This window comes from Lepidochelys olivacea (genome assembly GCF_965140295.1).
Source record: "Lepidochelys olivacea isolate rLepOli2 genome assembly, chromosome: 9".
Taxonomy (NCBI): Eukaryota; Metazoa; Chordata; order Testudines; family Cheloniidae; genus Lepidochelys; species Lepidochelys olivacea.
In genome coordinates this window covers 9,270,504-9,284,194 of record NC_140419.1, presented here as the reverse complement: position 1 = coordinate 9,284,194, position 13,691 = coordinate 9,270,504, and the positions used below count along the sequence as shown (strand labels likewise).

General features: G+C 44.8%; 1 protein-coding gene across 2 annotated transcripts in view; it reads right to left on the bottom strand.

Moving 5' to 3' along the window:
* Positions 1–7,842, bottom strand: part of MCF2L2 (MCF.2 cell line derived transforming sequence-like 2) — a 319,138-nt gene extending 311,296 nt beyond the window's left edge. For both annotated transcript variants that reach the window (XM_084638977.1, XM_084638978.1), the window contains exon 1: positions 7,585–7,842. In XM_084638977.1, coding sequence (XP_084495103.1) covers positions 7,585–7,663 — 79 coding nt within the window. In that variant the 5' untranslated portion in view covers positions 7,664–7,842. The remainder of the gene's footprint in view (positions 1–7,584) is intronic.
* Between the last annotated feature and the right edge of the window lie 5,849 nt (positions 7,843–13,691).

Sequence of the window (13,691 nt, the reverse complement as noted above, 5' to 3'; positions counted from 1 at the left end):
TTGGCTATTTAAATTAATCATCATCTTCATTAGCAGCTGCGTAAATTCTACATCAATAACTATCAATCTAGAAAGCATGTTCCACAACATTAACAAGTTATCTGAAACATTTGTAAAAACCAGTTTGGACCAAAACATGTTTACAACATGACCTGGGGTTGTGTGCGAACTAATCTCTCTAACTTGCCTCTGAGCAGTCTCATTTCGCTCCTGTTTTACCATGCCTTGCTTGACTGTTGTCAAGCCTATTTTTAACCAATAGATTTTTGGGGCTACTTATAGTTCAACACATTTCTACAGAACATAAACAAGCAGCATCTTTATAGCCTACACCATGGTTGGGGTTCCTAACAGCTACAGTAACACAAATCATAGCAATTAGATCCGGAGTGGTGGTTGTGAAGTTCTTGGCCTCAACAGCTTCCTATGGCCATGAGTTCTGCAATCTAACCGCACACTGCGTGAAAAAACATTTACTTTTACTGGGTTTGAATCTGCCACCTTTTAATGTCATTAAATGTCTCCTTGTTCTTGTGTTAGGAAATGGAGACAACATGCTACAGAGTTACCGTTTCCAGTGGTTCTGGAAGCCGGTTAGCCTCTTTTCCCCCCCTACATTCCGAGTCAAAAGGACAATATAAGTCAGGCCCTACCAACAGTGCCAGGTTTACAATGGTGCCAGGCCCATGCTCAGAAGGGGCCCCGGCCTGTTCTGCTTGTACTGTGCCTGAGACCCTGCCAGCCACTTGCTTCTCTCGGCCCGCTGGCGGAGGGCTCCTCTCTGCCCCCTGCCCCCACCCGCCGGTTTCTCTCTGCCCCCTGGCCGGACCCCAGTGCACCTCTGGCTCCGGGCAGTCTCTGCTTCCTACCACCTGTGGGGCCCCGCCTGTCTCCCCAGAGCTGAGCCACCTGGGACTGGTGCAGAAGCCTGGCCAGTCTTGGTCATTTATGGGGGGAAAGGGGGGGAAGGCTTGGCTGGGCCCCTCCAGGCAAGAATGTCCTGAGGGAGCCTGCCCTCGTCCGGAGGGGCTAGAGCGATTCCCCGCCCCGTGACCAACCCTCGCTGCGCTGCCAGCTCAGCCCGCCAGACACAGTTGCCTCTGAGCAGGGCTGGTGAGTGCAGCCAGTAGGCAGGGCACGGGGGAGAGGTCTCTGGAGGGCCTGGGCGGGTGCTGGGCTGTGAAGGGGCGGGGAGGATCTGTGTGTGTTGGGGCACTAGGGAGTGGGAGTTCTATGTGGGGGGTGCTGGCCAGCTGTGGTGGGGCTGTGTGCAGGGGGGCGCTGGGCAGGGATGGTGTTGTGCAGGGCACTGTGCATTTGTGGTAGGGTCGGGGGGGCGCTGGGCATAGCGGGTCCGGGGGCAGGCTCTGGCCATGGGGGGGGTGGTGGTTCCGGTGTTGGGTGAGGGGGGGGATGTGTGCCATGGCATGGGCCTGCCCACGAGGGGAAGAGGCATGCTGGAAGCACAGGGCCAGGCAGGCTACTGTGTGTCTGGCAACTGCCAGTTTGTAAACAGTGCCCTCTCACAGGGCTGGGCAGAGCAGGGCTGCCCTCTCCATGCCATGCCCCATTGCCCCTGACTGGCCCCTCACTCCAGGGACCGACACACCACCCCTCCACCCCCACCCACCATGTTCCATTGCCCCCATGGGGGCCCACAAATATGTTTGGAGCCAGGCCCACAGAAGATTAATCCGTCCCTGCCTACCAAATTCAGGGTCCATTTTGGTCAATGTCACAGTCATAGGATTTTTAAACTCGTAAATTTCATGATTTCAGCTATTTAAACCTGAAATTTCATGGTGTTGTAATTGTAGGGGTCCTGACCCAAAAGGTTGGGGGGGCGGAAATCACAAGGTTATTTTGGGGGTGAGGGGGTGCAGAATTGCCATCCTTACTTTTGTGCTGCCACCTGCAGCCACCTTCAGTCAGCAGCCATCACTCTCCGGCCGCCCAGCAGTATGGGTGGCATGGTATGGTATTGTCACCCTTACTTCTGCCCTTCTGCTGGCAGACTGCTGCTGCTGGCCAACGACCACTGCTCTCTGGCCTCTCAGCTCTGAGGGCAGCACAGAAGTATGAGAGACAATTCCATGACGCCCCTAAAATAACTTTGTGACCCCCCTGAAACTCCCTTTTGGGTCAGGACCCCCATTTTGAGAAACACTGGTCTGTATAGTATAGGGTAAAAGTATACAAAAGATCAAATTTCACAGGCGGAGACCAGATTTCATGGTCCGGGACATGTTTTTCATGGCCATGAATTTGGTAGGGCCCTACAACTAAGTATCTTGGGTAGGTATAGAGAAGAACCCAGAACACTATTCTGGATCCATAGTTTTTGACAGTTTCACATGTTCTTTATTTCAGAGAGAGACTCAACAAAATGTATAAAGTGCATTTGTTTGTTTGAAGTACCAGGTGTTATTTAAAGTCCCATGAATTTCTACATTTTGGGAAATACAAAACAAGCATCTGCAGATTTTATTAGCTACACTGGTTACGTTTACAAGCTTTGCTTGCTGTTCAGTTTTTAAAAAGCCAGTGAATATCTTTTTAATAGCTCCCCTTCTGTCTTACAATGAGTTAATCTGATTGTGCAATTAAACAGGCCCACGAAGCAGAATAGGAGAAAACAAAGAGTGACTGATCTTGGAAGAAAAAACTCCACCACATTTTTGCAGATTTTGCAGGGAAAACCCCTGCAGATTTAGCAAACACTTCTTTGCAGATTTCTAAATCCCTCTTTATGGGCAATGGAACAAAGGACACGCCCTCTGTCTGCATCAGAGAGCAAGGTGAAGAAAACCAGTGCTTTCTGGCTGATGCAAAAAGGTCAGTCATCACTAGTTGCTCACTGGGTCTAGAACAGATCCAAATAAACGTACTTGAAATGAAATCCTAAATTGCATGAATGCTCTGAGGTAGTCTGAGACCAAAGGAATGATCCATGGACAGTGTGGTTTTCTTTGACTTGACATCAGTGGGGTTGCATTTGCACAGAAGTAACAAAGGGCGCCATCTGATACAATACGTTTAAGGAAGATTGCTTAAAAAGTTAGCATGAAGAGTGCTGTACACAGGACACAGATTAGCAATGTTTACTATGCTCTGTGCAAAGCTGTGATATATATTAAGATAACTGGTAGTTTCACAGCACAAGACAGAGATTGTGACACCAGCACGTGAAAAACGAAATCAATCTTGATCAAGTTCCATCTTGGATTATTATATTCCGCTGACCTAATTTCCTCCTGCACATTCAAATGGATGCAGTATCTTCCTTTACTTCCTGTCCTAAACTGCAGCATTGCATGGCCTTGTGCTGCAGACACATTTCACCCAACTGCCCTATGGCGGGGATGGAACCCAGGTGACAGGAATTGACGTCCTGTGGTGAATTCATAGGCCTGGGAGTCAGGGGATCTCAGTTCTGTTCCTGGCTCTGCCACTTGACTCTCAGGATAACCTTGGATAAGTCATGTCGCCACTCTGAGCCTCAGTTCCCCATCTGTAAAATGGGTAACATTTACTTCACTGAGCCATGAGAGGTTACAATTAATATTTGTAAAGCACTCTGAGACTGCGGATGGAAGCTGTGATAAAAGTGCAGGTCCTTTTTTTATTAATTATGATTATTATTTCATGTATAGTTTACGTAGCAGGTTGTATACATATTAAGGTTTTAGCTCAGTGCTTCCAAGACAAGAGACGCTAACAAAGCAGCTCATTTTGACCTGGTCCTCATTTTCAGAGTCAACCTCACCTGAAATCAAAGGGTGCTGTGGACGCTTAGCATCTCTGTAAACCAGGCCTCAATGGTACTGAGGGGTTTAATGCAAAGGTAGGGTACGAGTTCAGTTGTTTCCTTCTTAAGCTGCTGACATCTGTCCTGGTGGCCCCGCCTCATTGCGGAAGTCATTTTCAAGAATAAAATCTTGTGACAAAGTGGGACACTTGGTGGGTGTGCCCATCTGCATACCAATGCCCAGAGAGCTCTTCCCACTCACAGCAGAGCTGGGAACAAGCTGCCAGGCGTGGGTGGGATTGTGGGGGCATGGAGGTTTATTCCTGTGGGTTTTGCAAGCCGGAAGAGTGAAAGAATTCCCACACAAACACACAGCCACTGTCAGCCCCAGACCCCAAGCGTGGGTTCTTCTCTCCATCATAACGAACAGCTTTTCACCCATCTATCCAAGGAACACAATCTTGCAAGGTGAGAAGTGTCACTCAAGGAAAGTGTGTAAATTATTTTTTTTTTAATCTATATCTGTCCTTGAAACAATTTCTGCAGTGAGCTCTGGGGAACATTTCCCATGCTCTGTGGATCCGAAGGAGAAAATATACAAAGTGCACCAGTTCTAGGAACCTTAGGTCCCTTTTTGTTCTCATCCACACCAGTGTAAAGCAAGAGTAACTCCACTGAAATCAGAGAAAGCACACTGGTGCCAAAAAAAAATAAAAAAAAAGAAGATCGGAATCAGGCATCTGTTGATCAACACGGAGAAAAAGCTGCATTACAAGGTGCAGGTCACCAAAAGGGTATGTGCAGAGGTAAACTAGTCACTGTGCCCTACATATTTGGACACTGATCCCGCAATGAGCTTTAATGTATTGACTCTGTGCAGGTGCCATCTGCGTGGAGCTCACAGAAGGATCACGGCGTGTGTTTGGAAACACAGAGTCCCTGGAACCAACACGTAGATCCTCACAGACTTAAATCATCCTTTCAAGGCAGATAGAAGCCTCCTCCCACATGGAAATCAGCTATCAGAGAAGAGTATGGTTCTGAAACAGCCTTCCAATAGGAGTTATGGGGGTAAAAAACCTAACTAGTTTTAAGATGGAGCTTGATAAATTCATGAATGGGATTACGGGATGGGATTTCCTGTGATAGCAGGGACAGGACTCGATGACATAGGAAATCCCTTCCAGTCCTGTTCTCTATGTTCCTAGTTTCATATGCATGTGACACTCCCATGTGAGACATTTAAAAATGGAGGTCTTGCCTACTTTGCATGGACACTAAAGATCCCATGGTACTTTTTGTAAGTAGAAGGAGCTAGGTCATATCCAAATTTCCTCTTCCGCCACTTCTCACTATTGTGCTGGTTGAGTGCTGTATTTCCACCCCAGAAGTAGCTGCATTGTACTGGGGTTGAGTGTCAATAAGCGTGAATAGTGCTTTGGGTCTCTTTGGGATGAAAGATGCTACTGAAGTAGCAAATACTATTGAGTGTATTCATAATGGTAGCTGTCCTGCTCTTGCATGGGATGGGAAGTTATCGGAGCTTTGAGAGGTTCTCAGTGCTCTGAGATTGCCTGCAACCACTGCCATAGAAGGACTTTTTGATTTAATAATCAGCTGCTGATTCTGCTAACATGACTCACAGTAGAATGTGGGATTCAGAAAAAACAGTGCATCAGCAGAGGGTTATGAAAAATGTTTTTTAAAAGATGGATTTTGTTTTTTAATCACTTCCATTTTTGTACAAATATATTTTGGTTCCCTTATTTTATATATACTTGCACACTCTATGGAAACATTCAGATCAGATTTCCATGCCCTGAACTATTCAGAAGCAGAGAATTTAGTTCTAGTACTCAGAGCAAGGTTTAGAAATCTGAGTTTTATTCTCCCACTAGCACTGACTTGCTGCATAATCTTGGGAAAACCACTGAATTTCTCTCACCTGGGTAACACAGATGTAATACATCCCCAACTGTCAGGAGACATGTGAAGATTAATTAATGTTTGAGAAGGCTTTGGATGAAAAGTGCAAAGCATTAGTCTGATCACTAATGGTCAAAGCAGGTTCCTACATTTCTGAAGTTCCCAAATGGAGGCTGACATACCTCTAATTTACATATTAGCAAATCTTGGCATTCATCTTCGGTATATCAAAGGTTCTACTTTTGCGAGGGGGGGGGAAGAATTAAGTGATAATATAGCAGATGGGGGGTTTCAAGTGAGCCTAAAGAGACAGGGGGAGGGGAGGAAATCGATGAGTGCTTAAATCCCTTAAGCACCTTTGAAATCCCAGCTTTACAAAATAATATTTGCCTCAAAATGAATGCCAGAGTCTTTAATTTTATTTTTCTGATTGACACAAATTCAGACAATACATAATTAATCTTACAGTTACACAGTAGCTTTCACATGCATCTCTCTGTCTTCTTGGTCTAATTCCTGGTCCTGCAAACGCTTCTCCAAGGCCAAACCCTAGCACCCCCATCAGGCCACACTGAAGCCAGGCACAGAGGCCCATCCATATTCCATGTGTGGAACATGTTACAGGACTGGGGCTTTAATTTAAAAATTCTATAGAATTTTATATTATTTTAAAATTCTATATGTAAATTTGCCTAATGCAATAATCAGCACATACCCACCACCAACCATTTAGGTTCTACAGCTAAGATCAACAAACACACAAACATCTGAATCTAAAGTGTTATTATACATTACTTGAAAGCCACGCTTTGAACCCACAGTATTTTAGCGCAGATATTATACAAATTCAATATGCTTTCAGTGTCCTTTGCATTCACAATACATAATCCATTACAAAAATGGACAGCTATAGAAATATGCCTCCCTGCCTAGTCAGTTAAAAAAAATGTTCTCTTCACCTACTTTAAACAGTCACAATCAGCTTTTGCTCAATTGTATGCCTCAAGATAAAGGTGCAAAAAGCATACTCCACTGCCTTATTAACTTGATTATTTTCATCTGGTAAAACTCATGCTTTGAGACATTGCAGGTGAAGTAATTAATGGGCAGTTTCTTGCAGTTGTTTGCTCATCACTGTCAACACCTGGCTAGCAGGTTAAACCACCACCTCCTCCTAACTCAGTGTGCCCAGGTTAGTGCATCACAGGATTATTAATCCTTCAGAGATTAAGAAAAGAAAAAACTACCAGGTGCCTGGGCTCTAAAACAGCTCTCATCCACCTGCCCTATGGTCTTCCAGAACCCTTCAAACAGCACTGACAGTAAAAATACAGAATTACATTTTAACTGGCTGCAATTTTTAGTTTCCCAAGATAGCGCTGTGAAGACGAGCCCGATACATTTTATAGAGAGCCCCTAACACAGCCCCTGCCCTTATAGCATTTCATCGGCAGGTATTACTACCCGTGTAGATTTAATGCAATTCAATTCACAATAAGCACATCTGCATTTTTTGAAAAGCCTAAAGAATTGCACAGTGGACAAATGCATTAACCAAAAGATTTTTTGAGGGCAAGCTTTTTGCAATTCGCCAATTGCGCCGAAATCCCTCGCAAGGTGTCACACAAAGCTGCTGCAAAAGGAAAAGGAGGACTTGTGGCACCTTAGAGACTAACCAATTTATTTGAGCATAAGCTTTCCGGAGCTACAGCTCACTTCATCGGATGCTTGCAGTGGAAAAGACAGTGGAGAGATTTATGTACATGGAGAACATGAAACAATGGGTGTTACCATACACACTGAAACAAGCCTAAGGCACAGCAGCCTTGCCTCCCAGCCTGTGGAGGAGGTGAAGAGAAGTGAGCCCAAAATCCATGCAAAAGGTAAGGGGAAGAAGAGAGATACCTTACCCACATGAGTGATGACTGTAGCCAGTCGCTGGGTTAGCTCCTGGTGTGACATCTCTTCTTCTTTTAACCAAAAAAGCATCTCACCGAAGCACTGCACAGCATTTAAAAAAAAAAAAATGCAACTGGAGTGGGAGGCTACACACACACAAAGCAAGTACCACTCCCAGGGTAGGATTCTTCCAAGCTCCTTACATCTCCTGGGCACTGGCCATCTTCTGCAGTCTGCAACCCTGCATGCGTGGGGATAACCCCCTAACAAAGGTTCTTTTACATGAAAGGTAATAAAATAAAAAAGCAGAGTTGATTGCTTAGGGGTTTTATCCCCCCCCTTAAGAACGAAGCAAGGAATAAAGAGACAAATCAGCTGCCTGCTACCTGCCTCCAGGGAGGCTTGGGGATGTTAATGCTTTGAGTCAGGAAAAAATCCTGGAGCTATGGACTATTGTAAAGAGGAGTGGCGCTTGCAAAGGGAAATCACACCATTGCAGCCTGAGGTCAGCTCTCTGTTTACTCAGGAGTGGCTGGAAGGAGGCTGGTGCTTCTCTGCCCCCACCCTCCTCCACCTTTGGCAGTGAGAGATGTATGTCCATTTTAAGTCTTATGCTTGGTTGACCTTAAAGGATAAAGCACACACACACACACTGAGCCTAGGGAGTTTGTTAAAATCCTCATCACGTCTCTTCTGGAAACATTGGACAAAGAGAGAGGTGCGGTGGGCTGTTTAAAACCTGAGATCACGCTATGGATCTGAATATTACTCAGTCCTCGGGTTTGGCAGGATTTTTAAAGGCACCTTCCCCATTGTAGAGAGTGAACAAAGCACCAGGTGAAGACAGGGGGCAGAAACTCAGCCCCTACCCCACCCTCCTGCAAGGTGATATTGATAAGCCCTGTGGCTTCGCTTTTCCTTCCAAAATCCTTCATTGATCCAAACCAGCCCAATGTTATTCTCTGCACAGGGAATTTTCCCTGGGCAGTGGGAAGTTAATCTCAAAAGACCCTGGTTTTAAAAAAAGGAAAGAAGAAAGAAAGATGTGAAATACCAGTTTACAATGGAGAAGCCACTTCACATGCGAAATAAATATAAAACACCTAGGGAGCATTTACATTTGCTCTTCTGCTAGTGTAACGTTATCTCCCATCCTGGGACTTCCCTGCTGGTTTTGCCAGCATCTAGTGTTCCATATGTAGGTAGAGCCCTGCAGAGATACAAAATTTGTCTCTACATCTGATCTGCAGATATCTGCATTCGTGGATATAAAGCGGATATCCGCAGATTTGCGGAGCTCTACCTGTGGGCATTGGTTGGTATAAATAAACCAAACTGGTGCCTACAGGGGGCCAGCATCTTAGATCCAGAAGCAGAGCTGAGACCACTAGGTGGTGCAAGGGCAAAGCAGCTGTCTTGTGGTGGACAATAACGAGCCCCCTGAGAGTCTAGCTGCCCTTTAGAGCTGCAGTAATGGATAGAGAAGCCTTCAGCAGTTCCTGGCTATGGATCCCAGCTGCTGACCAAGAGGAGTGAAAAGGGGAAGCAATGGCCCAAAAGCCACAAAACATGATCACCCTGCTGCAGGCAATACAAAGTCTGTGCAGGGAAGTTAGAAATCCCTCCCTCCCAATCTGTACATTTTCCTCCTTCAAAGCCTGCCTAGAGATCAATGTAAATTGAATTTTACTGGGAAAATGGGAAAGCTAAGTGCAAATTTATTAGCTATTTAAAGGTGGAAAAAATGGAATGCGTCTCCTAGAGATGGGTCCCACTCACAAGGTGTGGCTGCAGATCACATCCCAGATTTTCCCCAAACTCAGGGTTGTTTGGATCCAGGGTTTTTGTTTGGACACACCTCTTTGAAAGCTGCTAGAGCATGTAGGTAAAATGTGCCAGTATCAGCTGCCACCTACCAGATCTCCCAGCAGTCTTGGGTTTCGCAGCACTGTCCTGATTTGATCCCCAAAACCTCCTGTCTTGTCAAAGTAGCTCCTGTCCCCCAAGGCTGGCTGGGCTCGGCTCCCTGCTGTGGGCACTGCAAATCATTACCTGGCCCCTGCTGGTGCACAGGGTGGCAGTGGGGAGGCAATCAGGCCACATCTGATTAAGTGGTGTCACGACCTGGTGGGACAGGAGCTGCAGGAGTTCCTGATGCAACCTGAGCATAGGGTGAACTCTCTTGCTCTTCAGCTCCCTCTCTTTGGGCCTCTCAACCCCCAGGCATCCCACTCAGGCTGGGAACAGGACCTGCTTTAGCCACTTTAAATATTGGGAGAAGGCAATACATCTATGTGAGCGTACATGTCAGATTACAAAACAGTGCATGATTAATCTTTATTTGATGTATTCGTTTGCACAGCAGCTACAGTATTGCTAGGGGGTTAGCATACAGATAAGACGGCCCCATCTTTGCTAATGGAATTTCTGTAACTGTGGCAGAAATGGGGTGCTCTGTAATAATCTATGAGTAGTGTCTTGTTGATGTGGTTATTGGGATATTTGCTCTATGAATATGATGGGTTATTTTAATAGCAAGGTGTTGGAGAAACAAGCAGGGACCCAGACAATGGCTCAAGATGGCTACCCATTTGCCAACAAAATGCAGGAGCCATTTGCTTTCATGTCCTATCTCCAACCCCCTATGGAGCTCACCAAACAGGTTTGGGGTAGCAAGGTCCAAGCCCCAGAAACTGAGGAGAACAAAGGTCCTGATTCCTGACTAGTTTTAAAAGGACTCTCTCTAGCAGGGAGGAGACACAGTTGTCAAGGACCTATTTGGGAGAACAAACTGACTGCCAAAGGCACCCACCAGGGTGTCTGAAGAAACCAGGCCTTCCTAGGCTCCCTTCACAATGTGGAAGGACTTAGGTAAGACAGGCTTGTGTGTAGACCATTCATTGGTTTAAAATCCTTTTACTTTTATGTTCTGCTTTGTTCCCACTGTTAAGATTAAACAATACTTGGTTTTGAGAGGGCTGTCTGGGCACTGTATTGTTCACTGGTCACAGCTCCCAAAGGGAAGAATAGCAGTAACTTACCCAGTGAGGCCTGATAGATAAGCATGGGTGGTCCATAAGGTACCATAGACCAGGACCTGGTCTAAGAGTGGCAGCATCATAGGATTCCATGCCAGGAGTGGTAAAGGCACAGGGCCTGAAACCTGAGGGGCTGCATTGAGAGAGACCAGAGAGCAGTCAGAAGTGCAGCTAGCCTGGTATCATGACAGTAACAATCTCCATCCCTGGGTTGCTCAGGGGGATTGAACCCTTCAGCACCAAGAAACACTGACTCCCCTCCTATGAGATAAAAGTCTTCTCTGGAAGGGATGGTTTAGCAGTATCCATGATGATGATTTGTATTATAGTTGTGGGTAGAGGCCTGAGTGAGACTTGGGCTCTCTTGTGCTAGGTGCTGTACAAACACACAGAGACAATCCCTGTACTGGCTAGCAATCCACAGGGGCAGGGTTTCTCCTCCACCCCATTATATCTTTAATGGAAACACTATATACAAATGTAAATTTCCTACAATTCAGGAAAACAGACTGAAGAGTGTAGGAAGAAAAAGATTAATATAGATTTTGCTCTTAGGTTACTGTTCAATGGGCCAGATTCCACACCTGTGGAAATCTGGAGTAATTCCTTTGAAGTGGATACTCTAGATTTATACCTGTGGAAATGAGATCAGAACCTGGCCTGTTTTGTTTATATCGTGGAACAGAATTTTATAACTTGGACAACTCGGCTGATAAAATGATGTCCAAGAGGCAAAAGAATTTGATTTCTTCATCCAATGATAGCCTGATCCATTAACAATGATCTATTAGCTCTAGAATTGAAACAGATGAGGCCAAAGCATTGTAACCAGTTTTAGTAAACAATGTACCAATAAATTACACTTTGCACACAAGAAAGATTTACAAACTCCTGTGGCCTCACCAGATAGATTTAAAAATGATTTTGAGCTGCAGGTCACTAGGGTTGCCAGTTTTGGTTGGACATATCCCTGAAGGTTTCATCACATGACATAATCTTAAATTAAAGTTTAATCTTTAATTCCTGGAGACTCCAGGACAATCCTGGAGGCTTGGCACCTCTATAGGTCAGCTGGGATTCTCATTATATTGATGAAACATTTTAAATACCTCCATCAAGCGCTTAAGGAGAATGGACTCATTCACTTTATTCTAGTAAGGTCTTGCTTTCTAGCACCTAGCTGGCTACCAACATTTTAAAGGGACCTCTCTCTCTCACACACATACATATCCGATGAAGTGAGCTGTAGCTCATGAAAGCTTATGCTCAAATAAATTTGTTAGTCTCTAACGTGCCACTAGTACTCCTTTTCTTTTTGCGATATCCTTACCTATATCACTAATAACAATTTAGAGTATTGAAACTGGAAAAATTTTAAAAATCAAATTTATTTAGATTCGTCCCTCCATCGGTTCCCCCTCCTTCACTACATAAGGTCAAGTTCCTGTTGCCACTTTCAAAGCCCTATGTAACTATGCCCCTCTGTTAGTCGGCTCATCTGACTGTTTGTTGGCTTCTCATGCAAATACCCCCATATACATGGAATGCCTTTCCTGAACAAGGCCTCTACCCTCTCCGCATTCTAGTCCCTCCTGAAGATGTGTTATCCTCAGATGACCAACCATGGCAAAATGGATAACAGAATAATGTATTAATTAACCACCTATATGTTGTACCTATTCCCTCAACCTCTATCCAAAGACTGTGAGCTCCTCAGGTCAGGGACTGGGACTTCTAGTCTGTTTGGGAAGCACCCGGCACATTGTGGCCACTACAGGAACGAAATAATTTTGACCTGACCAGTTAGCTAATGTCCAGGGTCTTGCAGGTTGTTTCTGTTAGGCGGAGAAATTGATGATGAGTCAGGCATTTCTTTGATGCAATCCTATTTATTTACAAAGAATGCACACAAAGTCCTATTTCCATGAATGCAGTAAGAATCAACCAACAGGAGAAAGTTTCGTTACTCAATATTCCAAGCCTTTTTTGAGCCAGTACTCTACCCCAAAAGCTCTCTGCTAGCTTTCTCTCAGGGTCATGCTACAAGTGCTTCTTTGGCTGTCTTTGGCTTTTTGATACCTCCTCTGTCTGCTTCTGTGTTGTTTCTGGCTGCTTCTCGTCACACACATACACAGCTCCACCAAACAATACCTAACTCTCTGCAGTTGTACTGAGTCCTGTAGAACTGATCGATTAAATTGTCTTCACTTTATTAATATAACTTCATAAGTAAAATTTTATGAATGAAACTACATTCATTCATAAAACCAGGTACCCCAATAACTGGCCAATTGAGTTTCACTTTCAATCCAATTGCTGCTTAAATCACTGAAATTACACTGCTTCAACATTGTAACTTCTGTTCACTGTTTGCCATTCCTTACACTTGTCCATGTTGTAACCCATTTTAAAATGCTCACTTCATTTTTGCTAAACCCTGCTGTAATCTTACTAGTTTAGTTTAGATGTGTGAATGCGGTATGGATGGATGATGGAATTAACCTCCAGCCCCAGCCTGTTCTGATGAAATAAAGTGTAAACACCAATGGCTGAAGATGCAAACAACAGCCCTGACAAAGTAAGAGGAGTTCACCCTCAAAAGAAAAGAACAAAAGTACAATTGAAGAAACATCAAAGACAGGTCCCAGGCTGAAAGTCATGTCTGCAACCGACGGGTGATCAATCACACCGAACCCAGAGGCAGCATGACACAGCAAGACCTATAGACTCTGGATTCAAACTAAAGCCTACAAAAAGGATGGGTGAGATGGAAGACTTTGGAGGGGAACATTCCGCTGCCAATATGGAAGGGCATCGGTGCATGCCCAACAGAGACCCAGTTCTTCCTTGTGCCTGGCCAGTTAGCCGCCACAAGCTACGAACCCAAGCCACGAACTCAAGCTACATTCAGGACTGGTAACTATCTAGAAGCTGCAGAACATTTGATGTGTGTGTGTGTGTATATATAGGTATCAGATATTAGTTATTAGTCTTAAATAAAATTGTGTTATTATAATAAACGTGACATCTTGTCTTGTCCCCTGAGACGATCCTGTGTAGTTTTGTCTATATAACAGTCC